This window comes from Garra rufa, chromosome 20 (genome assembly GCF_049309525.1).
Source record: "Garra rufa chromosome 20, GarRuf1.0, whole genome shotgun sequence".
NCBI classification, from domain to species: domain Eukaryota; kingdom Metazoa; phylum Chordata; class Actinopteri; order Cypriniformes; family Cyprinidae; genus Garra; species Garra rufa.
Genome location: NC_133380.1, coordinates 13,056,041 through 13,083,193, shown reverse-complemented (window position 1 = coordinate 13,083,193; position 27,153 = coordinate 13,056,041). Strand labels below are relative to the sequence as shown.

The following is a 27,153-nucleotide window of genomic DNA, read 5'->3' as shown; positions in this document are numbered from 1 at the left end:
CCGCTGGATTCAGTCACATGACCGGTCAAAATGCACAGCATTGCAAACTCTTAAATAAGTAGTTTCTTGAATTCTTATGTATGTTATTGGCAATTTACATTATTCGCCTTAATGATTGTTTGTTTGGAGGTTAAAGCCAAATGTTTCACACAGTTTGGAATATGCGGGATTTAACTAAGCCTACTATGGCGAGAACTTATATTATGAATATTAACTAGATATGGCGTTCAGCCTATCACAGCGAAGGATCTTCCCTGTGCTTCTTAATATTAAGTAGGCTATCGTCAAGTTCATTCGTTAGATGGCTTGTCTACTAAATATTAATTTGGCCCCGCTGAGATTGCTCGGTATTTTTCCAGACGCGAAGGCGTGGAATATGAATAATCATGAATTTTTAATAGCGGGGCCTTCGCCATACTAGGATTAATAAATTCGCTTCGTTTGCAAGATGAACTTTTTCAAGACGGGATTTCCTGCGAACTGGATCTGCATCAGCTGCGCAAGGACAGGAAAAAGTTGAGGAATAGAGAAAAATGTCCGAAAAAGAAAAACCAAAGAGCCACACTTTATCAAAGGATGAAGGTTTAACCAACGGAGGAAATAATGTTTCCAGTAACGTTTCAGATGAGATGACAGAGGTATGTTGCGTGGATGTGCCGCAAAATGTAAACATCTAACAAGATGGGTTTGATAATAAGCTCAGGTTAATAGATGGAACTCTGATTCAAAGTTTGGATTGTTTGGTTTATTAACTGGCATAGAAAGTGTCTTAAATGGACGGTCCTTTTAAATCTGGATCTTTTTTGGAATACGAGAAACTGTCTCCCTTGTCAAGAAAAAAAGAGGAAAAAAGCATTGTTATGACTGTCTTTTGCCATACAAGTGTAATTATGCAAGGACTAAACTGTTATCTGTTAGAATAAACATGGCCATACTAGTTCCATGTTTTCAAAGGGTTTTAAGTGATGGCTGTAGTTTGAAAGGAAGCGTATAGCAACTGTGTCAGAACAAATTCATCTTGATAATGTCAGAAAACTTTGATAGAAAGATATTTAATGGATTACAATCAACCAAAAATCCAGGCAACTTTTAGTATGACAGTATTTTCACAATTATCAATACTTTGTTGACCAATTACCAAGCAATGCTTAATTTTGTTCATTCTGTGGTGTAAAAAGGTTATATTAGCAATTAAAGAAAAAACACTTGAGTGTCTGAATCAGTTTTACTGGTAGTCCACTGTATGAAGAATATTTGGGTATAATATGTCACAGTTTACTTTATTTTTGCTATCCTCACTTACATAACTGAACTGTAGTGTCCTGCACCCACTTGTAAAACTATCAAAAATTATATCTGGTGTCTGAATTTTTTCAGATTTTTGGTTTGACTGTAAATACGTTTTCTTGGTCTCTGATGTTTGATAATGTTGTTTTAGAAATTCGACCTGGCCACAGTCTATGTGTCAGATGCCCAGTATAACAGAAACATCTTTTTTGATACTTCACCGCAGTCTGTGAGGTAAGAGATAACATTCCAGCAATCATTTATATAACTTTTATTTTTTACCAGGTTGTGTATTATAAAATCTGTAAAATATTTCACAGGCTGTACCTGTTGTACAACCACTGGTTCATGCAGACGTTGGTATACGTGTTCATCATCATAAATCTTGCTCTGGCTATCTTTGAGGATCCGGCTGTTGTGCCACTTTCTATATGGGTATGAGTGACAAAAACATTAACTTCCATGTCCAATTTTTTTTTTCAGCCAAGCAGTGGTTTAATCATTTATCTAATGTGTGATTTGTGCTTGAACATTTCTTATATTTAACCTTAAAACATGTATTATGCAGAGAAACTTCCCAAACACTGTATACATATAATAATATGATCTGTTAAAAGTTTTTTCGCTGATTGAATTAGCAATATACTCTTCAAGTGTATCATTTGACTAGCAACATAAAAGAGAGTTTACTGTTTTTATGACATCCTGGATTCCATGCAACCCCCTATATTACACAATGGGATATTTCCTGGAGATTCATGTTCATTGAAAAGCAGCTATTCATTGAAACACTTTACATAGTACAACGTCAGGATCTTTAGAGTCACTATTCACGCTATTTATTTGTAGCCCAGCTGATTGTGGTCATGCCAGATGTTTACAACCAAAGAATTTAGAATAAAATTTTAGTAAACAATTATGTAATAGTAATATAACTTTATGTTCATGTGTGTTCTCTAGGCGACTTCTACAATTGAGATCATATGTCTTACTGCGTTTACTGCACGGATAGTACATTATGCCAAAGTCATTCCAAAGGATAAATTCTGGAAGGATCCCAAAAATATCTGCATCATAGTCATTGTAACGGTAGGTAGATCAACTTCAATTTTGATTAAAGCTATGCTACCAGTCAAAAGTTTATGAACAGTAAGATTTTTTGTTTTTTTAAGTCTCTTCTGCTCACCAAGGCTACATTTATTTGATCCAAAGTATAGCAAAAGCAGTAAAATTTTGAAATATTTGTACTATTTAAAAGAACAATTTTCTATTTGAATATATTTAAAAATGTAATTTATTCCTGTGATCAAATCTATTTAAAAAATTGCAGCATCATTACTCCAGTCTTCAGTGTCACATGATCCTTTACAAATCATTCTAATATTCTATAAAAAAAAATCAGCTTTGAAATCATAGGAATAAATAAAATTTTTAAATATATTCAAACAGAAAAAAATATATCAAAAATGTAGGCTACTGCTTTGCTATACTTTAGATCAAATAAATGCAGGCTTGGTGAGCAGAAGAGACTTCTTTAAAAAAAGCTGTTCAAAAACTTTTGACTGAGTGTACATAATCCATTTTGTTCATATCATACTGTGTTATTTAATATACTAATGAATTTGCCTAGAGTATTCTGTCTGTACAAGCATAAGAAAATGCTGAGAAAGTAGTCGTAACGACTTTGTGAAATGAACTTTAGCCCATGGTTTGTCATTCTCAGCAGTTCTGCAGGATCATCAGGAAATGTGGCGTTCACTAACTATGAGTAGACATTTAGTGAAGTCAGACAGAGGGTTTATGAGTGTCGTGAAACTAGCTTGCATATCTAGAAATTTTGGAAGATTTTAAATGTAACTGCATTTTTGTTTCATGATCTTTCTTTACTCTTCCCATCTCACAGCTCTCTTTTATAGATTTGACTATATACGGGGCTCTGAAAGCAACAGGCTACTTTGGTGTCCGATGGTCAAGGGTCTTAAGACCACTTCTGTTAGTCAATGTTACAGAAGGAAGACAAGTAAGAGAACTACATTAAAAATGAATTCTTATAAATTATTTTACATGTATTTCCTGCGTTGTTTAAAGGAGAGCTATTTCCTGATAATTTACTCACCCCCATGTGATCCAAGATGTTCATGTCTTTCTTTCTTCAGTCACAAAGAAATTAAGGTTTTTGAGGAAAACATTCCAGGATTTTTCTCCATATAGTGGACTTCAGCGGTGGCCAATGGGTTGAAGGTTTAAATTGCAGTTTTAATGCAGCTTCAAAAGGCTCTACACGATCCCAGCCGAGGAATAAGGGTCTTATCTTGTGAAACGATTGTTCAATTTAAAAAAAGTACAAATGTATATAAATGCAAACCATAAATGCTCATCTTCCACTAGCTCTGCAATGCAATGTGGTTAGTTCTTCGACTTCGAGTTCATCTGACATTTGCTGTTTTATCTTAGTTGGTAAAGGGCATTTGACTAACTCGGCAAGACGAGCGTTTGAGATTAAAAAGTATATAAGTTGTAAATGTTTTTAGAAAATAACCGATCGTTTCGCTAGATAAGATCTTCTTCCTCGGCTGGGATCATTTAGAGCCCTTTGATGCATTTTGGAAGTTCAAACTCGGGGGCACCATAGAAGTCCACTATATGGAGAGAAATCCTAAAATGTTTTCCTTAAAAAACACCATTTCTTTACGACTGAAGAAAGAAGGACGTGAACATCTTTGATGTCAAGGGGGTGAGTACATTATCTGTAAATGTTTGTTTTGAAAGTGAACTACTCCTTTAAGTTGGAGAAAACATACACTACAGTTCAAAAGCTTTGGGTCAGATGGATTAAAAAATAATATACATACTTTTTTAAAGAAAGTTTGCATAAAGTTGATTAAAAGTGACAGGACAGACATATATAATGCTATAAAATATCTTTTGAACTCACTTTATCATAGAACCCTAACATAATTGCGTCTTATTTCCACAAAATATTAAGCAGCACAACTGTTTTCAACAATGCTGATAAGAAATGTTTCTTGAGAACCAAATCAGCATATTAGAATGATTTCTGATGTATAATGTGACTCTGAAGACTAGAAAGCATTGCAATCACAAGAATAAATTACATTTTAAAAAATATAAAAATAATGTTTTTTTTATTTTTTTACATATATAAAAAGTTATTTTAAATTACAATAAAAAATTTACTTTTTACTTTATTTTTGATCAAATAAATGCAGCCCTGTTGAGCAGCCTTTCTTGAGAACCAAATCAGGATATTAGAAGGATTTCTGATAGATTATATGCCTCTGAAGACTAGCCATCGCAGGAATTTTACATTTTAAAATATATTAAAATAATAATAAACTATTATGTTAAACTGCAATAATATTTCACTTTTTACTGCATTTTTGATCAGATACATGAAGCCTGCTTGAGCAAAAGGTCTTACCAATCCTAGTGTATGTCCATAGTGCACAAATGACTAATTCCTTTTTTTCCCCTCCTCTTTGTGTTTGTAGCTGCGGAGGGCATTCAGGAGTATTCGGAATGCGCTGCCTCAGATCTCCTATGTTTTTCTCTTATTTATGTTCAGTGTGTTGGTCTTTTCTCTCATGGCTCTCAAATTATTTGGAAAAAGGTAAACTTAAATACAGTACCATCCATTCATACCTCTGTTTTTGTCATTTCATTTGCATTTCATTTGCATCCATTGAAAAATAGTTTATTTACCCTGCTAAATTGCGCATTATATGTTTTTCTTTTATCCCAGGGGCCTTCTCACCATTGATGGTTCTCCATATTTCACAGACTATTTGGATATTGTTTTCGATCTTTATGTTTTAGTAACCTCTGCTAATAGCCCTGATGTCATGTAAGTCTTGAACAATTGCTTTTTTTCTCTCCCTCTTTTAATCTTTGTTCTCATTAGTATAATTTTCATTGGTGTGCAACTATATATTTAGCAGCAGTGTTGGGGGTAATGCATTACGAGTTACATAATCAGATTACTTTTTTCAACTAACTATAAAGTAACGCATTACTTTTTAAATTTACTAGATAATATATTTTCTTTCAGTCTGACGCTTATTCATTTCACTTTTTGATGTGAAAGGGCTTTTGCATTTGCTAAAAATGTAACTTTTTATATTAAAAAACAAACAAGCAAGCCCTGCTCAGATTTAAAAAGTAACGCAACGTATTACTTTCCATAAAAAGTAACTAAGTAACGTAATTAGTTACTTTTTTAGGGAGTAATGCAATATTCTAATGCATTACTTTTAAAGTAACTTTCCCCAGCACTGTTAAGCAATATAAAAGGTTTTCAGTAGCATATAATATGCTTTAAGCATGCTATGCAAATGTTTTTGTAATATTTGATGTTTTCATATTTTCATTGAAGGATGCCGGCATACAACTACAGTGTTTTCTTCACCATTTTCTTCATTCTATACATTGTTATCAACATGTATACGTTCATGTCCTTCTTTCTGGCTGTCGTTTACAACAACTACAAAAAGTACCTTAAGGTATTCACATAATTTTCATGTAAGCATGCAACTTTCTCAGTCCAATAATTTGCCTCATTCTCTTTCTAGCTATTTGTGACCCTGGACCACAAAACCAGTTGTAAGAATCAATTTTTTAAAATGATCACATCATCTGAAAGCTGAATAAATATGCTTTCCACTGTCAAAATTTGGCTAAGATACAACTATTTTAAAATCTGGAATCTGATAAAAAAAAATCTAAATATTGAGAAAATCTGAAAATAAGAAAATGTTGAGAAGTTCTTAGCCATGCATATTGCTAATCAAAAATTAAGTTTTGATCTATTTATGGTAGGAAATTTGCAAAACACTGACTTGATTTCTTTCATGTGTTCTAGGAGGAAGTGCGGCAGCTGGTGAAGGCCAGAAGATTTAAGATGTGCAGGGCTTTTTCTTTGCTTCAGGAAACCCGGGGTGAAGGTGGGGAGCCTGTGGTGACCCAGGCCAAATGGAACCATCTGGTTAAACTCGTCAAGCCGAAAATCAGCATTGCTCACCGGGAACTGCTCTGGAGTGTCTTGGATGATCAGAATAAAGGACACATAGGTCAGAATGATTTATCTTTTCTTTAAAAATCGTCACTTAAAATTACAGTTTTATTGAATTTTTTCACTTTTTTCCTTCAATCTTCTTTGTCTGAGCAGGAAAGCTTGCATTTGTCCAGCTTGCTGATCTTCTGAGTATTCAGGTGATCACAGTGAAGTCACAGCCGCATCCCATTCAAATCTGTTTCCCCTCTATGTATAATTCCTCAGTCAGCAGATTCATCCGCTATATGGTTCATCACAGGTACATGGACACAAAATGTATATTTTTAAAGACAAAGCTGTTTGAATTCCTTTTGTTATCCTGTTGGACATCCTGTTTATGCTGTTTAACATGTTTGAATGTGTGCTTGCCATATGTGACCCTGGACCACAAAACCAGTCATGAGGGTCAATTTTTAAAATTGAGATTTATACTGAAAAATGTATCTGAAAGCTAAAAAAAAAGCTTTCCGTTGATATGTAGTTTTAGGATAGGACAATATTTGGCAGCTATTTAAATATCTGGAATCTGAGGTTGCAAAAAAATCTAAATACTAAGAAAATCACATTTAAAGCTGTCCAAAGTTCAAGTTCTTAGCAATGCATATTACTAACCAAAAATTAAGTATTGATATATCTGCGATAGGAAATGTACAAAATATCATCTTTACTTAAGGCGAGACACTACAGGTGAATAGGGTAAAAAAAAAAAACTAATAGTTATCACCTTACTTACTCAGTTGATTAATTACATTGATAATTGCAAACATTTTTTGTATTACAAGTTTTCTAAAATGTTAGGGTTTAATATACAAATGAGCCATTATTTAATGAAATATGCGGTAATTTGCGTACATTTATAGTACAAAAATCTAAACACTGGATGAAGTCAGTTTTAAAATTCTTTTTTTTTTGACATTAGAGTCAAATGTTTTTACACAAGGAATTTCTGGGTCTCATTTTGTCACTACATAATTCATTTTCAGGCAGAAAACAGTATATTTTTATTTTTGGGGGGGAATAAAATGTATAAAATCAAGCTAATTTTAATGAACAAATCCCTCTGTAAAAACCTTTAGGAGATAGACAAGAATATGAAAACAATGTGAAGTTTGGTGTGTGTAAGTGCTACTGAAGTGGAGATTTATGGCTCAGTGTAGAAGAAAAAACTAATTTTGAGAAAACAGCCTTTAAAAATATGTATTGTAATTGAAATCTGTTGACACAAGTAGATAAAGTGCTATAAAAGAAACACTTAACTGTGTCTTTTGGATGTTTTACTTCCACTAGTCTGAAAAAAAAACACTTTATGAAAAACCAAAAACCCCAAAATGTCAGCATAAAAGACAAATTGATCATTTTGCCCAAACAATGTATTGTTGGCTATTGCTACAAATATACCCGTTCTACTTAAGACTGGTTTTGTGGTCCAGGGTCACATGGTAAACTGTTACTGTATTATATGTTTCAGAATGTTTGTCTACGTCTATGATCTGATCATCCTGGTGAATGCTGTATTCATCGGTCTGGATGAGGAGAACCCTGTGGTATCAAATGCTGAGTGGGGTTTTCTGGCTCTTTATATGCTGGAGATCATTCTCAAACTGTATGCTACCGAGCCTCGGGCATTCTTTGCGCGACATCATTTCTGGAACTGGTAAGACTTTTGTCTGATCACATAACATCATCTGTGTGAGCTCACATGAAAACAAATTCAATCAAATCTATCTCTTACAGGTTTGATACCATCATTGTTGTGTCTGCACTCTTTGGCACTATCATTAACTCAGCACTCAAACACTGTAAGTGCACAATATGAAGTACTTATACTTATGTATCACCATTACAGTGTACTTGGACACATTAAAGTGATAGTTCACCCAAAAATGAAAATTCTGTCATTGATTACTCACCCTCATGCCGTTCCAAACCGTAAGACCTTTGTTCATCTTCAGAACACAAATTAAGATATTTTTGATCTAAGAGCTTTCTGACACTGCATAGACAGCAATAGTACTACCACGTTCAAGGCCCAGAAAGGTAGTAAGGGCATAAAAAAGTCCATGTGACTCCATCAGTGGTTCGACCGTAATTTCATAAAGCCATGTCTATGTAGGGTCAGAAAGCTTTCTGATTTCATCAAAAATATCTAATTTGTGTTCTGAAGATGAACAAAAGTCTTACAGGTTTGGAACGACATGAGCCCTAAATCATAGTTGTTAAGTTTAATATCTTGTTTTCTTTGGAATTGATTGACCAAATATTTATTTGCAGCTGGTGGTTACACAAGTCGGCAGATTTTGGACATTGTTTTCATCTTGAGGGTCCTCAGACTCATACGCTTGGTGGATTCCATAAAGAGGTCAGACAGTTATAGTCAAATGCAAAACACATGAGTGATTTGTGTCCTTGAAAATGTCTTTTTATGCTTCCATATGATATTAAACTAAAAAAAACGTACCTTTTTAGATTCCGCGCTATCATCAACACTCTTATTAAAATCGGACCAACTATTCTTACATTTGGCCAACTCATAGTGGTGAGTATTTGCATATTCTTAAGGCTTAGTTCACCCAAAAATGTAATTCCTGTCATGATTTAATTACCCTCATGTTGTTACAAATCTTTGTGATTTTGCTTTCTTTTTGTCTATACAATAAAAGTCAATGGGGTTCAGTAGTGTTTTGGACCCCATTTATTTTCATTGTATGAACAAAATACAGTTATTTATGTTTTACAATATTACTGTTTTTACAGTCTTGGTGACTCAAAAACATTAAAGGGCTAGTTCACACAAAAATAAAAATTCTGTCATTAATTACTCACTCTCATGTTGTTCCAAACCTATAAGACCGTCGTTCATCTTCGGAACGCAAACTAAGACATTTTTGATGAAATCAAGAGCTCTCTGACCCTGCATAGACAGCAACACAACAATATTTTCAGTAAGTAGGTAGTAATCAAGATTAGTCCATGTGACATCTCTCGGATTTCATCAAAAATATCATAATTTCTGTTTTGAAGATAAACAAAGCTAATGCGGGTTTTGAACGATATGAGGGTGAGTAAATAATGTGAGAATTTTCATTTTTGGGTGAACTATCCCTTTAAATCTTTTAAAAACTTAAATATTACTAACCGCAAACTTTTGAACAGCATTGTATATACATTGCATGCATTATACAGGCTATTGCTTTAAATACAAATACAAAATGGATGAATGTGTCCCTCTGGGAAAGTATAACAACTAAAAATGACCATCCTCTTATTAGTCATCCATCTATATTGCACCATACCTGGCCTCAAGGACACCTTGTGCAATAATAGGGTGTTAAAAAGGCAGGGAGAGGATGCGGTGCTTGATTTATGGCTGTGGTTAGATAGCTGTATTTCATTGAGCTGCCAACACATGATTCTAAAATAGGGACATAGTCATTTGAAGGAAGGCAGACCCTTCATGCTGGATATTAAACTGTGATTTGTGATGAAAACTGATATGTATTGATATGTATAAATCCACTGCTGTCCCCCACAGGTGGTCTATTACATATTTGCCATGGTTGGAATGGAAATATTCAAAGGTAAAGTTCAGTTTTTTGAACCCAACTCTACAAGTCCGAATCAAGAGTACTGTGGAAACCCTCTGCTTAAAGGAACCACTTTTGCTAAACTCAACTACTGCAAAAACAACTTCAACAATGTGGTTTCTTCCTTCATTGTCCTGCTGGAACTCACCGTTGTTAATCAGTGGCATGATATCCTTTATGAATACAGATCAAAATGTTTTTCTGCTCCAAGGATAATGCTGTGAAACTCTAGATTATGATCCTTGAAAGTTGTAATAACATCATTATCATGCATTGCCTTTCCCTTAACTCCACTTCACTCTTGACCAGCGGATTCACAGCAGTCACACACGTCTCAGCCAGAATTTTCTTTGTCCTTTTTCACGTTGTGGTTGTCATTATTATAATCAAGTAAGAATGAAAAGACTCCATTGTAATCTATTAGAATATTATTGTGTTTTACTTTGAAAGACAAATACAGTTGAAGTCAAAAGTTTACATACACTTTGCAGAATCTGCAAAATGTTAATTATTTTACCAGAATAAGAGGGACTATATGAAATGCACGTTATTTTTTTATTCATTTAGTACTGACCTGAATGAGTAATTTCACATAAAAGAACCAGGGGGTTAAAACTTTTGAACAGAAAGAAGATGTGTACATTTTTCTTATTTTTCCTAAGTGTCGTATTTTTTTCATTTAATACTGCCCTTCAGAAGCTTCAGAACATACTCGCATGTTTCCCAGAAGACAAAATAAGTTACATTTACCCCCCATTGACAAAAAGTTTTCACCCCTGGCTCTTAATGCATTGTGTTTCCTTCTGAAGCTTCAGTGAGCATTTGAACCTTCTGTAATAGTTGCATGAGTCAGGTGTATGTAAAATTTTGACTTAAACTGTATGCATAATGTGAGTAGTGAGCCTAATATTGTTTCTGTTTTCTCACAGTATTTTTGTAGCATTTATCTTGGAGGCGTTCTTGGTGGAATACACAGTTGACAAAAGTGACCTTCAGACTTCATTGGAGAAAAAAATAGAGGAGCTGGAGCTTAATGTTCAACAGTATGTGCCATTTAGACCTGCTATCAAGTTATTTGATAAATTGTTTCATTGACTTGTTGCTGTTGACTTTGGGTTTTAATGGCGATTTATGTGGTTTTGTGTTTGTCAGAGATGGTGTCGACACTGGTCTTGTAGACGCAATGGAAACCAATGACAGTGAACTGGGCTCTTCTGAAGCTGGCAAACAGAAGCCCTCCCTCATGTTCAAGATTGCTTCAAGAAGTATTTATTTTATATTTATTTTCAAATGCATTCTTAGTCTTGTTAATCGAGTAAGTATTGAAGGACTACTTTTGTTTTGTTTCCCAGGATCCAGAACTGTGGATGGACTTTTGCAGCGGATGTTTGAAACTGAACTTCGTCCTGAAGACTTCAATGACGAAGAGGAGCCAGAAAATATCAACTTCTCAAACCCTGTCTTTGACTCAGTATAACCAACATTTAAAAACAAAACAAAACATGTAAATATATAAATAAGTTTGTATCAAAGATTCACTTTATCTGTGAAGTATTTTATAGGAATTATTATATATACTTTGGTATATGAACCACTAATATTCATTTTTCTGTCATCAAGGAGTCTCACTTGTAATCAAAGGTTTGTGTTTATGCAGTTGAGGTCAAAAGTTTACATACACTTTGTAGAATCTGCAAAATGTTAATTATTTTACTAAAATAAGAAGGATCGTACAAAATAAATGTTATCATTTATTTAGTACTGACCTGAATAAGATTTTTAACATAAAAAGATATTTACATATAGTCCACAATAGAATATTTTATCAAATATTTATAAAAATGACCCTGTTCAAAAGTCTTCATACACTTGATTCTTAATACTGTGTTGTTACCTGAATCATCCACAGGTGTGTGTGTGTGTGTGTGTGTGTGTGTGTGTGTGTGTGTGTGTGTGTGTGTGTACCTGGTATTCATCACGTTGTGGGGACCAAATGTCCCCACAAGGATAGGAATACCAGTAGATTTTGACCTTGTGGGGACATTTCTCAGGTCCCCATGAGGAAACAGGCTTATAAATCATGCACAATGAGTTTTTTTGATGAAGTAAAAGTGTGCACAATCTCCTGTGAGGGCTAGGTTTAGGTGTAGGGTAGGTGTAGGGTGATAGAAAGTACGGTTTGTACAGTGTAAAAACCATTACGTCTATGGAATGTCCCCATAAAACATAAACGCAACGTGTGTGTGTGTGTGTGTGTGTGTGTGTGTGTGTGTGTGTGTGTGTGTGTGTGTGTGTGTGTGTGTGTGTGTGTGTTTAGTGATAGTTGTTCATGAGTCCCTTGTTTGTCCTGAACAGTTAAACTGCTTGCTGTTTTCCAGAAAAGTCCTTCAGGTCCCACAAATTTTTTGGTTTTTCAGCATTTTTGTGTACTTGAAACCTTTCCAACAACGACTGTAGGATTTTAAGATCGTTTCACACTGAGGACAACTGAGGGACTTATATGCAACTATTACAAAAGATTCAAACGCTCACTGATGCTCCAGAAGGAAAAACAATACTTTAAGAGCCTTTTTGAATTTGAGGATCAGAGTAAATGTATTATTATAACTTATATTGTCTTCTGGGAAACATGTAAGTAGCTTCTGTAGCTTCTAAAGGGCAGTACTAAATGAAAAAAATATGATATTTAGGCAAAATAAGAAAAATGTACACATCTTTATGCTGTTCAAAAGTTTACACCCCTGGCTCTTAATGCATCATTTTTCCTTCTGAAGTATCAGTGAGCATTTGAATCTTCTGTAATAGTTGCATACGAGTCCCTCAGTGTGAAAAGATGGATCTCAAAATTATACAGTTCATTTGGGTAACAACATAGTATTAAAAATCAAGCATATACAAACTTTTTAACAGGGTTATTTTTATAAAATCAGCTATTATTATTATTATTTTTTATTTATTGTGGACTACATTTAAAAGTCTTTTATGTGAAATATCTTATTTAGGTCAGTACTAAATAAAAAATAACATGCATTTTGTATGATCCCTCTAAAATTTAGCAGATTCTGCAAGGTGTATGTAAAAAAACATTTTCAATAATTTTGTTGAAAAAAGGCAAAAATACTACATTACAAACAAGGATTGCTCCAGAGTAGAATTTTGTACACATACCAATGGAAATAACAACAATAAAACTTGTTTATAATAAGATTTGTTCTTATCCTAACATATCCAATAAGAACTAAACCGTATCCATGACTCCATCATAAATTGCTTAGTTTTAATGTATTGTGAAGAGCCCGCCAGCAGAGAGCGGAATACCGAAAGCAGAGCATCAGCATCGCTGTGGTGGAGGTCAGAGAGGAAGAGTGATGTGTGGTGCTGATGCTGGGATCCAGACGGGCGGGGAGCAAAGCAGGGAGCATCCAGCATCCTTAGCAATGGTGGAGAGAGGTCTAAAGAGAATCCTGACGGGGGAAAAGAGGTTATGAGCCTCCACACATAAGAAAATGAGCAGGTAATAAGCGTTATATATTTCAATTTCGCTGTGACTCAATATGGCTGGTCCTGGGATGCCAGGCCATGTCCTATTGGACATCCGCTATCATGTTAAAACATCCTCCGTAGGAATATAAATGAAACCAGCTGCATCCGGGATGTCTGCAAATAATATTTTGGTGTTTAAAAACATACTATAGGCCTTCGCTGAAATAAAACGAGCCTCTTGCACCTGTGGTGTTGTTTGTTGGATTCAATTTTGAGATTTGTACGTTACGTTAGTTCTCTGTGGAGGCGCTTTTTCTGTTTACTTTGGGGTAACTTTTCAGGCTCTTATAGACTTATTAAATTTTCATTTATGACTAGTTTATGTAACTATACAAGATGCACACTGACAACGGGTGTAGCCAGGAATAACAGCGAAATAACAAATCCTACTACGGCGAATGCGTAGCTTATGAATAATAATGAGGTCATACTGACGTTGCTCGCTAACCTTCCTGGAGCGTACTTAATATTCATAAACTAAGCGTTCGATTCGTTAGTTGACTAGCGCAGCGCCTGTCTGTCAGCCAATCACGTAGCTGTAATAGACGAACGTCATCCAACGTAATGAATATTCATCTGCCAAGCGTCCTCTACAGATTGCAAAGAGTCACTGCATGGGTGTTTGACGCGCTGCAGTGCGGACCAGCGCAAAGGATGCGCGACCGGACAGTTGTGTTCAGTGAGAGCCGTGTCGTTTATTTATCAAAAATGTATTGGATGTATTGAATGTCGTGGTAGAATAATATTGATGTACATGGTCGTTTAATTCTCTGTGGTTTAGGCTGTTTGCACTCTGATGCCAATGGAACTCGTTTATACGGCGAATTAGAGCAGGTCACGTGTCAGATTTGTGTATTTGTTTTAACCTTGGACCTTTGTGTTATTATATATGCGTGTTTTTTATATCACAGACATGATGTTTACGGTTAGATAACCAAGTACGTTTTCAGTGGGTGTTTTTTTTTTTTTTTTTTTTTGGTGGTAGTCCACTGGCTTGCACTGCATTATCAGTGTGATAAAGCTGAATATATTCGCTTTTTCTTAATAGTAAAACTGCATTTTTTTAGCACTCGTGAACAGAATTTTATCTAGATGGACCGTCAGTAGCAAAATGCCAAAATCAGGCGGTTTATGGTTTTAAAAACGGTCCCAGCTGATGGTTTGTGTCACTGTGAGGTCCCAAATGAAGATTTCAAAACGACGGAAAGGACTGACTTTTCGTAGTCTGTGTGCCAGGTAGGGCGAGAGCATCCAAATGTGTTTTAAAATAGGGAATTGCCTTCTTCGTTTTACTAAAGCATGTGAAATAATCTGGAGTAAGGATTGCAATGAAATGTTCGTTTTATGTAAGCCATAAATTGTTTTACAATGCTCTTTGGACAATATTGTGTACATTTCCTACAAACTTTACTCCAACTCTGTGGCATAAGAGAGAATGGGGTAAGATGTGCCATCCTCACAATTTTTGCATCAAATTTTTTTGACTGGGTCCATTATACAGTAAACGTCTTTGTAAATTGAGAGAAAAGTTATTTTTAAGGTTTTAGCACGTGAAAGTAAATTTTATGACTGGTGAAAATAACTTATGTGTCAAATCAAATTTACAGAGTAACATACTTTTTTAGGCATTTAGTTATCTAAAACGATTTACAGTACACTACCAGTAAAAAGTGTTTGGACAGTAAGATTTTTAATGTTTTGTTTTTTAATTCTGCTCACCAAGCCTGCATTTTTTTTGATCCAAAGTACAGCAAAAGCTGTAAAATTGTGAAATATACTTTACTATTTAAAAAAACTGTGTTCTATTGGAATATATTTAATAATGTCATTTATTCCTGTGACCAAAGCTAAATTTTCAGCATCATTACCCCAGTCTTCAGTGTCACATTCAGACACTGAACACTGGAGTAATGATGGTTCAGACACCATTCTAATAAGCTAATTTGCTGTTTAAGAAACAATTATTATTATTATTTTTATTAGCAGTATTTAAAACAGTTAAGTAATTTTTTCAGGATTTCTTGATTAAAGGAACACTCCACTTTGTTTTGGAAAAAGACTCATTCTCCAACTCAGTTAACAGTTAATAAGTTGAGTTTTACCGTTTTGAAATCCATCCAGCCGTTCTCCTGTTCTGGCGATATCACTTTTAGCATAGCTTAGCACAGATCATTGAATCCTATTAGACCAATAGCATCACGTTCAAAAGTGACAAATGAGTTTCGATATTTGTCCTATTTAAAACTTGACTCTTCTCTAGTTATATATAAACCTAAAAATCAGAATATTAGAATGATTTCTGAAGGATCACGTGACTGGAGTGATGTTTCTAAAATTCAGCTTTGAAATCTCAGGAATAAATTACATTTGAAAATATATTCAAATTGAAAACAGTTATTTTAATTAATAAAAATATTTCAAAGTTTTACTGTTTTTGCTGTATTTTAGATCAAATAAATGCAGGCTTGGTGAGCAGAAGAGACTTCTTTAAAAACATTAAAAATCTAAAAAAAAATAAAAAATTTTTTTGACTGGTAGTGTATTTTGTCTTTTCACTTAGTTTTTTATTACAATCTATCTATCAATAAATAAATAACATTGAAAATAATTTCACTGCACTGACATATTTAGCAGGAAAGAGTTTGGAAAAAGATACATTATTAATGATTTATTTTAAACACATGACGTTACAAAACATGGACCTTTTTTATAAATTCGTAATATTTAGGTTTTTAAACTAAAGGAAAATTGGCACAGCTTACCCCCACTTTCCCTTATGCTTCTGAACACAACATTTGTGCATTTCTGAAAGCATTCTATGTATTTACTGTCTGTCTTTCTCACTGGCCCATATGTGTCCAAGTGTGCTGTAATTTGTGTATGTATCTGTGTCCATTTCACTGTGTTGCACATCAGTGTGTTTTGTGTTTTCTTCAGTTCACAGGGCTTTCGTAACGGCGATCTCTTTTCGGAATGTCAAGTCAAAGACACATTTTTTCCTTTTGCGCATCAGCTTATGATTCAATAATGCATGTATCACCTTTCTCTGGGACATTGAGTGCAAACTGACCTTTGTGACATTCATCCTTAAGGATTGAGTTTCTGTCTGACCCATGCTTGCCTTAAGATGGATGGTGAGTGTCATAATAGTCAAAAGAGGAACTGCTGACGGTTTGAGACCGTATCATCGGCCACTACCGAGTCTGACCGATGTGCCGAATCCTTGATAACTAGCGCAGAGAAGGAAAACAAAACAGCCGTAACGTCATATCAAGCGCTGCATTAGCTCAAAAGTGCTCAAAACCAATTGCTTGTTAAGTATAATCCATCTCTTCTCTTGTTTTTCTGGCTTGTAGGCTGGCAAAGGAGGGTTTTGGCGTCGACTAAATTGGTCAATTGCAAGATATTTGTCAGAGACGTAAGGTTTTTGAAGAGATTTGTGAACATGGTGAGAGAGTTACACCGTCCTTCATAGTTCTCCCCCCCCTCTCCCTTCCTGGAAATGTGGCTGCACTTCACTTTTCAGAGTTTGATCACAAAATGGCTGTTGACGCTTCCCTTCCCTGGGATTCAGAGGAATTTCAATTATTATTCTTTGCTAATTGAGGTGACTTGAATGAAACCCCCTCTGCTTTTCGCTCACTGTAACCTCACATCCCATGGGTCCCCTGGAACGAAACTGAGAAAAAAAAAAGCTCACATGCAGATTTTAGCGGGAATATAAGCCGTGCGATTGAATGCTTTAGCTGTTTCGCCAGCATTACGGCCTGTGCGCGAACAACACCCGTAAGACTGTTCGGAACCTGCTTGTTAGTTAGTCGCTCGTAAGGGAGAGGGAAGATAGCAGCTAATGTAGAAACTATCAAGGATATCCGTCTGTCCTTTGGCCTAAGGTGGTTTCTATTTGTTATGGGAATGAAGCAATAGCATTTCCACACATTGGCAGACCTTTTACTCCTTGGGTTACAAAGATGTTTCTTATGCAGTAAAAAAATTCACAAAAGTGCGCAAAAGTCTGGATCCGAAGTTAAAATTAGGGCTGGGTAAAAAAATAGATAGATTCTTATTTTTACAAAACGACATTGATTAGTCTAGCCTCCCTTCAAATAAATCGCAATAAGCTTTGTGCTTTATTACTTTCGATATAAAACTCAGATTTAAAATTTTGTCAGTTTTATTACAGTAATCAAACAATTAATGCTGTTTTGGCACTGTTTAATGTGGAGTGACAGATCGCTGTAGCATCTCAATTCAAGTTTTAGCAGTTTAAGCATTAAATAAACATTCAAAGGTATGTTAAAAGAAAGAGTACAACTTACCAAAATCCATATGCTGTCTCATGTAATCGCTCAATCAGTGCATCAGTATAACAGTTTGTAAACACTGTCACGTAACGGCACGTTTACCTCAGAAAATACATGTTCGAAGACATTAAAACTTAAATTAACTCTAGAAAGGGGCATTTTGCTAAATTTATGCAACATATAACATTCATTCTCAATTTTACTGTTCTGCTATGTTTATTTCATGTTTGCATAAATCTGTCAAGTTTTTATGACAGCCACCATTTAAATGTTTACATTTCAAAAAATTAATTGGAGTAGAATAACGTAATTATAACTTTATTATTATAATTTAGTTAGTGTAATTTAAGGGTTTGTATACAAATCAGTTAATTTTAATCTTCAACATTATAGTAGTGTAGTACCAACTGACTCTCATGTATATTTTACTGCATTAGCTGAGAAAATTTGGCATGTACTGTACCTAAGATATATCCAAAATAATCTATATTGAATCAAATAGCAAGCGTGTGAATTAGAATCGAGTCTCATCGAATCGTGAAATTTGTGTCAACACCCAGCCCTAATGAAAATTCCATTCATTTTCTCCAGTAGATTAAAAATCTTAGAAGACAGACCTATAAACGAAACCATTTTCAGTTTTCGGCCTAGTGCATCCAGAATTTTTGGTTTCGCCCCAGAATTTTTGATTCGGTGCATCCCTGAAAACTACATTAACTGTAAATTTAATTTAAGGAAGAAGTTCACTTCCAGAACAAAAATTATTTACTCACCCCCTTGTCATCCAACATGTTCATGTCTTTCTTGCTTCAGTCATAAAGAAATTATGTTTTTTTAATGCAGACATTTCAGGATTTTTTCTCCATATAGTGGACTGCAATTGTGCCCGCAAGTTTGAACTTCAGAAATGGAGTTTAAATGCAGCTGCAAAGGGCTTTAAATGATCCCAGCTGAGGAAGAACGGTCTTATCTAGCGAAACAATCTGTTATTCTCTAAAAAAGATTACAAGACAAGCATTTTTAACCTCAAATGCTATGTGGCAGTCTATGGAAACCATGGAATAAAACAATAAAAAAGGTCAAATTTAGATTGTATTTAAAAATTCTGACTTTATTCTCGTAATTCTGAGATTACATCTCACAATTCTGATAAGAAGAATCAACTAGTCATTCTCTCTTTTGAGTTCATAGCCCCATACTTCTGCCTTTTTCACCTCAGAATGGAAAAACTCACTATTGTTGAGTTAAATTGAGTTATAAAGTCTGAAATACAAAACAAAGTAGCATTTGCGAGAAAAAATAGGTAAGATAAAATAGGTAAATGTAAAATGTTTTGGGTTTAAAGTCTCAGATTTCAAACTCTTTAGGAATTAGCTGTAGCAATTTGGTCTATGGGATTGTAGTTATTTCTTTCATGAAAGCAATACATTATTTTGTCTGATATTTTAATTCACCTTGGATTGGTTCATGGCATATAACTCCTAAACAAAGACGTTTTAAAATCTCTATGGAAAAAAAAGAGGGAAAAACACTTCTGGTACCACGGTCATTGAAAACATGGGCGGTCTCTGTTCCACAAATAACAATTGGCAATTGGCTGTGAACGAAAAGATGGGAAAGTGAAGCATGAGATATAATGGTCAAAAACAAGTTAAGAAAGCTTCATTGTTCTACAATTTATTCACAACAATGAACTGCAGCTAGAACAAAGAGCCCATTGATGACGAGCAACTGCAGGGTGTGGAAATGCTAGCTTAATGAACTTCAGTTGTATCTCAGTGTTCAGAATCCAACGCATAGTGATTAAACTCTTCACTGCTCACATTCTTTTGCCAACTCATGTGCATTCGGACCAAACAAGCTTTTATATAAATATATATATTCGTAAACTGCATCATTTATCCCTGCCACTGCCTGTATAACACTCTTCCAGTTGTTTTCCACCAATCTCCTTGTTTGCCTGTATCAAGGGTACATCAGTGCAGGTGTCAGGAACTTGGCACATGAGTTGGCAATATTACGCTCTGTCACTCTTCTTGGCTGAACTTTGTCTACCTTAGCTATGTCATAGTGCAGTTTGTTCCTAGATCGTTCATAGAGCACTTCTCTAAGATGCTGCACTAGAGACTGCAGTTCTTGACGGATGCTGGGCTGGGCATGAGTTAGTGATTGAGCTACTGAATCTGAGCCGAGCTGGGCCCTGCATGCTTAACCAACAAAAAATGGTGCTGCATGCCAAATAGCATGTTATTGGGTTCTAATATGCATCTTTCTTAACCTTTAATAGAAGGTAACTCCAAAACTGAACCTTGGAGTAAAGTTTTTAATGCTCTAATAAGCATTTAAAGTCTTATTTAGAGCTGATGTTTTGTTTACCCAAAGTGGTATAGAATTTTAATCAAACATTTACCATTGACTAGTGTGTCTCTTTTTGGTCTAGCATGGGATTTGAATATCACTGCTGTGGGAAATAAGCTAAATGTGTTCATTTCAATAAATTCTAATGGTTAGGTTGTTAATGAATATTTTAGGTGCTATGATAATGGCTTCTCTTTAAATCAGCCCAGTTGACTTAATGGAACTGTTTTAGTATCCCCTTTTTGTGCACTTTATAAACTACTTAGCATCTTTACAGTAGCATGTGGTGTTAGAAATATCCTCACAGTACACAGTTTGTTTATGCGGGCTGGTGCGGTGTCATTACTTTTTCATTCACGTGTTTTCTAGACTTTTCTCCGCTGTTTGTGGCTATTTTATTTGTGCAGGTATTTGGGTCAAAAAATATGTGGGTCAATGGATGTGCCTATAGTAGACTTTTTCTTTGTCTGCTCAACAGCATAGTATGCACAGAGTATACTTTAATGTCCGCATTTCACCTCTTGAACATGTATGAGTACATAAATATAGAAATAAATTGCTGTTTTTATCTCATAATAACTTTTTTTTAAAATCAGACATTCCAAAGATAACTGCCGTCTTTGGAATGTTAGCGTTTGTTGATGTTTGACTGGCCGCTGCATGTAGAAGCCAGCTCAACTGACCAATAGCATGATAGCGATTGCGATGAATAGGTGATTTAACAAATGTTGGTGGCTTTTCACAGATAAATGGATCGTTTAAGTTGGGGGCTGCCAGAGTGCTCTCAGGGTTGCAGTGCCTAGCGCCAGCTCTGCAGGACAACGCCAACATGAACGGCACTGCAGAGCAGCAGGACATTCTGCCCCCTAACTGCATGGTCAAAGAACGATGGAAAGTGGTAGGTGTTTGAAAGATCTGTACATGACTCTTGGACACACAGTTGTATTTTACTTTTACTTTTTTGAAAGTAGCACAGAATCCTTTGTATTAAAAGATTAGTTCGCCTAAAAGCCCATTATTTACTCACCTTCCAGGCATCCTAGGTGTATATGACTTCCTTCTTTCAGACACATCCAATCTTAGTTATATAAAAATCATCCTGCCATTTCCAATAAAGGCCTCCTGTAGTAAATCAATGTGTTTTTGTAAGAAAAATATCCATATTTAAAATATCATAATCACTTTAATCTAGCTTGTGCCAACTGCTCGTACTTGTAAACAGCTCTTGGTGGATGACATAGGATGACACCGGTGCGCATGCGCTGCTCAGAAGTGGCGAACGCGCCATAGAGATCAAAACAAAACAATGGTCATGAATTAGATGTACAGAACAAGCATTTGTAAAGAAAGATGCCAGAGGATTTATATATAAGCCAAGATGAGACTTTCATTTGCTAAAGTAAGGAAACTTTGCTTCCTTTGCTCCTGTAAACAAACGTTTGTGCGAGACTCACCTTCAGCGAGGCACTTTTTATTATGGATGGATGAACTTTATTGGACTTACTTTGGACTGATGAAGAGAAACACCTGGCCATGCAATTCTAAAGCTTGGAAATACCAGGATAATTTTTACTATAACTCCGATTGGATTCGTCTGAAAGAAGGAAGTCATATACACATATACAGTCATATATGTGACCCTGGACCACAAAACCAGTCTTAAGTCGCTGGGATATATTTGTAGTAATAGCCAAAAATACTTTGTATGGGTCAAAATTCTAGATTTTTCTTTTATGCCAAAAATCATTAGGAAATTAAGTAAAGATCATGTTCCATGAAGATTTTTTGTAAAATTCCTACTATAAATATATCAAAATGTAATTTTCGATTAGTAATATGCATTGTTAAGAACTTAATTTGGACAACTTTAAAGGTGATTTTCTCAGTATTTAGATTTTTTTCCACCCTCAGATTCCAGATTTTCAAATAGATGTATCTCGGCCAAATATTGTCCTATCCTAACAAACCATACATCAATAGAAAGCTTATTTATTGAGCTTTCATATGTTGTATACATCTCAGTTTTGTAAATTTTAACCTTATGACTGGTTTTGTGGTCCAAGGTCACATATAGTCATATACACCTATATGAGTAAATAATGGGCTAATTTTCATTTTTGGGTGAACTAACCCTTTAAATAAAAAAAATTGTTTCTGAAAATGTTGAATCCCATATTTCAGGATTTGGAGTGTAAAAAACCTAATGAATGAAAATACTTGTAAGTAAGTAAGTAATACGTTTATTGACAAACAATGTATTAAATTGATCAACTGTGTAAAAAAGTGTAACAAAAAATATTCCAAATGATTGCAGTTCGTATGAACTATCCATTAAAGAATTCAGAAAAAGTATCATGGTTTCCACAAAAATAAGAAATGCTGCACTGCTGGGATCAGTAAGATTTTTAAGTTTTGTTTTTAGTCTCTTATGCTCACAAAAGCTGCGTTTATTTGATCAAAAATACAGAAATTCAAATAATGGTTTTGTATTTTAATATGTTTTAAAATTTATTTATGTGATGCAGAACTGAATTTTCAGAATCATTACTCCAGTCTACCGTGTCACATGATCCTTCCATGAGAAATCATTCTAATATGCTGATTTACTATCAATGGAGGAAACATTTGTGCTGCTTGATATTTAGTTTGGAACCTGTGATACTTTTTCAGGATTCTTTGATGAAAAAAATGTTATTAAGAACACCATTTATTCAAAATACAAATCTCTTTCAGAAAAAGAAAAAAAAATGTTTACACCAAACATTTAAACAGTAGTATATATTTTTAAAAAATATTTCCTTAATAAACATAACAAAACATATTTAAAAACATTCAAAATCGTACTGATCCCAAACATTTGAATGGCAGTGTATAAAGTTATTTTAAATTGTAATAATATGTCATTATATTGTGACAGCAAGAGACGTCAAACATTTAAAAAATTGTATTGACCCCAAAACTTAATATATAATAATTTAATTATATATTACTTATAAATGTAATTTACATAATTAATTTACATATGAATTAATATGCTATGTTGCAGATTTTTTGTAAAACTATATACTATATAAAAAAAATCACTATGTAAGTACATATTGTACAGATGAAAATATGTATGTGTGATTCAGTCTCACATCCATTCTCTTGTTCTGAGTAGGTTATGTAACAGGAAAACGAATCGCTCTTTTGACCCCAATCACTGGAACTGTCTTGTCAAAAGACATTACAAAGAGATAAAATTCCCACGAAAATTCCCAGTACAAAGGAAAAGACAATCTTCTCACATGACTGCTCGATTCCAGTCAGAGTAAATTGGCATTTGACTTTGAGAGAGCAGACGAGAGAGTGACTGACCGTCAAGGATGATTTATGAGTCATTTGAAATCAGAAGACTTCTCTTTTGCATTCATCTTGTCTATTGGAAATGTATTAGTCTGTATTGTGCAATTTGTGACACATTTGTGCAGAGCTGGCTAATGTTTGTCTGCAGTGGAACTGCTGCATTATTGCGTATCCCAGATCAATAGATGTGCCCTCTAGATTGGTAATCAATGAAACAAGGATTATTCACATATACAAGATCATGCACATGTAGCCGGGTTTATGTTACAGTGTTATTCGTTGAGTTTGTTGTTTAAAATGAATATCTCAGAAGAGTGAAATAAAGGTATTAGTTGAAATGCAGATGAAGTGCTTTCTGATGCATCCCCAATGCTTTGTCTAAAAAACACTTTGAAAGGCTGCGTGCATTTGTATGAGATCATCAAACATTGACAGCTCTTACATTGGGAGGACTCACTTTTTTTTCTCACTTTAGGTTTCATACTTGAAATCAATAGGAAATGAAAATTCAGATAGCATCCTGTTGTTCTTTTTTGATATTCAGCTGAAGAAAATAGGAGGAGGGGGCTTCGGGGAAATCTACGAGGCGTTGGACCTGCTGACTCGGGAGAATGTGGCGTTAAAAGTGGAGTCAGCTCAACAGCCCAAACAAGTCCTGAAGATGGAGGTGGCAGTTCTGAAGAAACTGCAGGGTAAGGCATGGTCATCATTAGGTCTTGGTATTTCGGTACAGTATCAACATCACTTTGACATTGACAAGCCATCACGTTGACTAAAGACAAATTCCCCACAGTAATCAGGGTCACACAGGGTCATCTGTGTTCGAAGTACCTTTTGAACTCTTAAAAACTGTTGTTTAATGATGTTTGGGAAATGATATAATTTCCTGAAGGAAGATTTGGTTAGTTAAAAACGATATCACAGAGGACTCATAGGATGAAAAGTGATATTGAGGATGCTGGAAATGCATGTATTTTTTTGAATCATTTCAATTGTGTAAAAGTAAGAATCTAAGAAACAGGAGCCCTGTTGTGTTTCAAAGGCTTAATAGTAGATGATATATGCTAGTGGTGTTATATGATTTTATAGTATTTGACAACATTATGACAGGTTTTTTAAATGCTGTAAGACTGGCCATCCCATCGGAGTGGACCATGTGTGTGGCACGTTGTATATTTAGCCCTGTGAATGAAGCGGCAGTAACACAGCCTACGTGACTACGAACATGTGAAACGGCCTACAGATCATACAGCCAAGCATACACACACACACACACACATTCTGATGATTCACTTCAACCATTAGTCATCAGAAAGAATTAAAAATGGACAACTAAATATGAAACTCATTATACTATAATGCAAGTTTAAACGTAACAAAATAAAATATTAAATATAAATATTATTTTTTTAAATCGAAAATAATATTAGATATATAAAAAATGCTGAAAAATATTTATTTTAAGATTTTATTTCACATTTAGTATTTACCCAAAACTCACAAAATATAAAAATGTTTAACCTTATTGATATAATATTATAGTATATATTAATATTCTGAATTATTACTTTTTTCATTATGATGCCTTTTTTCTAATTCTTTTTAGTTTTACCAACTTCTATTCAGCTTTCATTTATTTTTAAGGTAACACTTTACATTAATATTAACTACTTTAGTTAACATGAACCAAGAATCAACAATACTTCTACAGCATTTATTGATCTTAGTTAATTTCAGCATTTACTAATGCATTATTAAAATCTAAGGTTGTGCTTTTTAACATTAGTTAATACACTGTGAATTAACATGAACTAACAATGAACGACTGTATTTTCATTAAATAACATTAACAAAGATTAATAAATAGTGTAATAAATGTATCGTTCGTTGTTTGTTCATGTTAGTTAATACATGTTTTGTTACCAAGTGTTACCATTTTTATTTGTTTCGTTTTAGAATTTTATTAGTTATAATTATAAAAACAAAAATGTAGTCAGTTTCTTGCCAAGGCAACATTTCTAATTTTCTTTTAAGGTTTTTAAGTTTAAGTTTTTACATTTATATTAATATTTTATTTCAGCTTTCAGGTAAAATGATTTAACTTTAGTAGTTTTAGTTTTAGCTAACACATTTGTCAATAGATTTTAGATGTCAATATAGTTTTCTTTGGACTTGGTCTTTTAGGGTGTGTTCACACTTTTTAGTCAATTTTGGTTAGATTAAAATGGACTCTGGTTCGATTGCTGGGTTAGTGTGGCTAATTTGGGTAAGTGTGAACGCTGCCATCCAAACCCTGGTACGCACCAAACAAGCAGACCGAGACCGCTAAAAAGATGGGTCTCGGTTCACTTCCAAATGAACTCTGGTGCGGTTCGAATTAAATATGAACGCAACATGGACTATATACTTCTAAACAAACCAAAAACAGTAAGTAATGACAAGAAGGACACTATGCAACATGATTTCACAAAAGGAACATGCGGTGTATCCAAAAAAGAATTAGCAGAGGGCAAATGTGGAGGTAAAGTACCTTTCATAAGCTCTATGTGAGTTTGCAGGTTGTGAAAATAAAATCATATACATGCAACAATGAGCACGCTTAGTTTAGCAGACGGGTGTATTGGACTTAAAGACACTTTAAGTCAAATGCACATTTTCCTTTTGTTTGGAGTGTTTGGTGAGTTCCGTCACAAAATATATGTCGTTCAACAAGACCAATCAGGTTGTGAACCTATCACTATGCCTTTAGGTCACTATATCATTAGGTTAGCTGTCAAAAATGCCAGTGTGAACACTAAGCGGACCAGGACCAAATGTATAATTTTCCTTTTTGGACCGAATGAACCAAACTACAAGTATGAATGCACCATTAATCACCCTGACCAGTAATGTAATTTTAAAATATTTTCATAAATGACCTTCTCAATGTGTTATTTTCTTTTTTAGGTAAAAACCATGTGTGTAAATTCATAGGCTGTGGGCGAAATGATAAATTCAACTATGTCGTCATGCAGCTGCAGGTAAACAGTTGCCTTTCATGACTAGTCACGTATACAGTAACATCAAATCTCATCGACACTAATGCAAATAAGTAACCCTTAAAGGGATAGTTCACCATAAAAATTTTGTCATTAATTACTCATCCTCATGTCGTTTCGAACAAGTAAGACCTTCGTTCATCTTCGGAATACAAATGAAGATATTTTTGATAAAATGAAAGCTTGTTTACTAACAGAGGAATGCACACACATACGTTGTGGTACTCTTGATAATGGCAGCGGACTGTCCCGGGAGAGAAGAAATTGTTGAATAAAGCTGTTATTTTTGTTTTCTTTGCACACTAAAAGTATTCTGATAGCTTCATAACATTATGGTTAATCCACTATTGTCATATGGACTACTTTAACAATGATCTTCATATGTTTTCCTTGACCATGGTAGGACCTTTGCTGTATATGCAGGGTCAGAAAGCTCTTGGATTTCATCAAACATATCTTATTTTGTGTTCAGAAGATGAATGAAGGACTTATTGGTTTGAAATGACATGAGGGTGAGTAATTAATGACAATTTTTTAGGTGAGCTATCCCTTTAACTAGATTGGTGATTATATTTCAGTCAAAGACTGAGGAACATTTTACGGTATATCACCATCACATGCTG

At 34.5% G+C, this 27,153-nt stretch overlaps 2 protein-coding genes across 2 annotated transcripts in view; both read left to right on the top strand.

The window, feature by feature from the left end:
* The first annotated feature begins 480 nt into the window (after positions 1-480).
* tpcn3 (two pore segment channel 3) lies at positions 481-13,149 on the top strand. Its single transcript, XM_073825863.1, has 19 exons — positions 481-638; positions 1,439-1,521; positions 1,608-1,722; positions 2,248-2,376; positions 3,191-3,307; positions 4,800-4,918; positions 5,051-5,152; positions 5,681-5,807; positions 6,167-6,374; positions 6,473-6,617; positions 7,827-8,012; positions 8,093-8,157; positions 8,630-8,717; positions 8,825-8,894; positions 9,891-10,110; positions 10,242-10,332; positions 10,872-10,985; positions 11,095-11,207; positions 11,295-13,149. Exons 1-19 carry the CDS (start codon positions 534-536, stop codon positions 11,417-11,419), a joined length of 2,322 nt encoding a protein of 773 aa, XP_073681964.1. The 5' UTR covers positions 481-533; the 3' UTR covers positions 11,420-13,149.
* Positions 13,150-13,318: 169 nt separating this feature from the next.
* ttbk1a (tau tubulin kinase 1a) overlaps positions 13,319-27,153 on the top strand; it is a 40,936-nt gene continuing 27,101 nt past the window's right edge. Inside the window, exons 1-4 of the mRNA XM_073825992.1 lie at positions 13,319-13,456; positions 20,893-21,045; positions 24,037-24,184; positions 26,439-26,512. Of these exons, the coding sequence (XP_073682093.1) occupies positions 20,977-21,045; positions 24,037-24,184; positions 26,439-26,512 (291 nt within the window). The 5' untranslated portion in view covers positions 13,319-13,456; positions 20,893-20,976. The remainder of the gene's footprint in view (positions 13,457-20,892; positions 21,046-24,036; positions 24,185-26,438; positions 26,513-27,153) is intronic.